This window comes from Monoraphidium neglectum (assembly GCF_000611645.1).
Source record: "Monoraphidium neglectum strain SAG 48.87 unplaced genomic scaffold scaffold00178, whole genome shotgun sequence".
Taxonomy (NCBI): domain Eukaryota; kingdom Viridiplantae; phylum Chlorophyta; class Chlorophyceae; order Sphaeropleales; family Selenastraceae; genus Monoraphidium; species Monoraphidium neglectum.
In genome coordinates, this window is record NW_014013450.1 from 1 (window position 1) to 1,633 (window position 1,633).

The following is a 1,633-nucleotide window of genomic DNA, read 5'->3' on the forward strand; positions in this document are numbered from 1 at the left end:
GCGGCAGCCGCCGAGCTGGCGGCGGCAGACCCCGAAGGCCTCACCCTCCGCAGCTCTGGCGGCGCGTCCGCCGCGTCGGCGTCTCTGGGCATGCCCAAGCAGTCGCCCGAGACGCTGCTCGAGAGGCTGGGGTTCCCGCGGAAGCGCCAGTTCCAGAAAGTGGAGTCGCTCAGCGGCGGCGAGCGGCGGCGGCTGCACCTCGCGGCGGTGCGTCGCGTGGCGCCGGGGGCCAGGGCGGGGCAGGGCAGGGCACGAGCGTGTCTGAAGGGCACACCCTCCCCCCTTGCGTTCGCGCCGCGGCCCCCGCCTTCCAGGCCTGCCGAGGCGCCTGCCAAGGCGCCTGCCGAGGCGCCGCGTACGCGGCACAGCGCCGCGCCGGCCCAGCCCCTCTCACACCTGTGGTGGCGTCGTTGCAGACGCGACGATAAATGAGTTTCAAACCCTCTGGCGGCGTTCCCCAGCTGCCTTGATATCGGTGCCCCCTTGTCAAAACACATGTCTGGACTGCAACCCACTTTTTCAGGGGACACCCCCACGCCTGTGCGCTTGCCGTTGCTGATCAGACAATATGACTGCAACGACCCGTCAACCCGTTGGAAACCTGTGATTTAGGTATTGTCGTCCTGCCCCAACGTGCTAATCTTGGACGAGCCGACGAACGATCTGTCGCTCGAAGTTGTCGAGGTCCTCGAGGAGATGCTGCAGGTGAGATCTGGCGCGGTATACCTTGCTTCAACCGTCAGCCGCGCCCCCTCGACGGCCCTTCGTGCGATGTGCGGGCGCCGTCCGGCGATGGTTTCCCGAGTGTGTCGATAAAAGCCAGCGCGCCCGGCCGGCAGCAGCGCCCCCGGCTCCTTCTGGCCGGGGCCCCTCGAATCACTGCCAGCCGCCCCTGCGCGCGTCCCCTGTGCCTTCCGCGCGTCCCCGCATGTTTCGAGCCGTCGCGCCGTCCTCGCGCTGCACGGCAGGCCCCGGCCCTGCTCAACCGCCCCACCTAACATGCTGTACCCTTGCGCTTTTGGTGCACCATCCTCCCCCAACAAACCCGGAGGCGTACCGCGGCGTACTGCTGGTGGTGTCGCACGACCGCGCCTTCATGGACGCCACGACAGACCGGCTGCTGGTGCTCAAGGGGGACGGCCTGGTGGGTTTGTGTGTGTGTATGTGTGTTTGTGCGTGTGTGTGTGTGTATATGTGTGTGTGCATGTGTGTGTGCGTGTGTATGCATGTGTGTTTGTGCGTGTATGTATGTGTGTTTGAGTGTCTGGAGGGAGAGGGGTGCAGCGCGGCTCGGGGTGCACTCCTGGCGACCGCCCGGGGGCGCCCCGGGGTGCGCCGAGCCCGGGGCAAGGCCTTAGCGCGGCGGGGCAATGGTGTCGCGCCCGCCCCACAAGCTGAAGGACCCCACCGCGCGACCAGCGAGCGGGCCGCGTCCCCAAAGCACAGGTGGCGCATGAGGCGCTGTAAAGCGATGCTACCCCATCGTCGCGCCAAGCTGACGTCTGACGCAAAGCCCCTCGCTGCTGCCCCTCGCTGCGGGTGATCAAAACCCCTTAGGTGCGCCTCTTTGATGCTTCCTATACCGATTATCTTGAGCTTTTGGAAAGCGACCGCAAGGCTGCCGAGGCGGCGG

The 1,633-nt window shown here is 66.9% G+C and overlaps 1 protein-coding gene across 1 annotated transcript in view; it reads left to right on the forward strand.

Annotated features, from left to right (window-relative positions):
* Window positions 1-1,096: 1,096 nt before the first annotated feature.
* Window positions 1,097-1,633, forward strand: part of MNEG_1714 (hypothetical protein) — a gene marked incomplete at both ends in the record, with an annotated part of 960 nt that continues 423 nt past the window's right edge. The window contains one exon of the mRNA XM_014049802.1: window positions 1,097-1,144. Within this exon, the coding sequence (XP_013905256.1) occupies window positions 1,097-1,144 (48 nt within the window). The remainder of the gene's footprint in view (window positions 1,145-1,633) is intronic.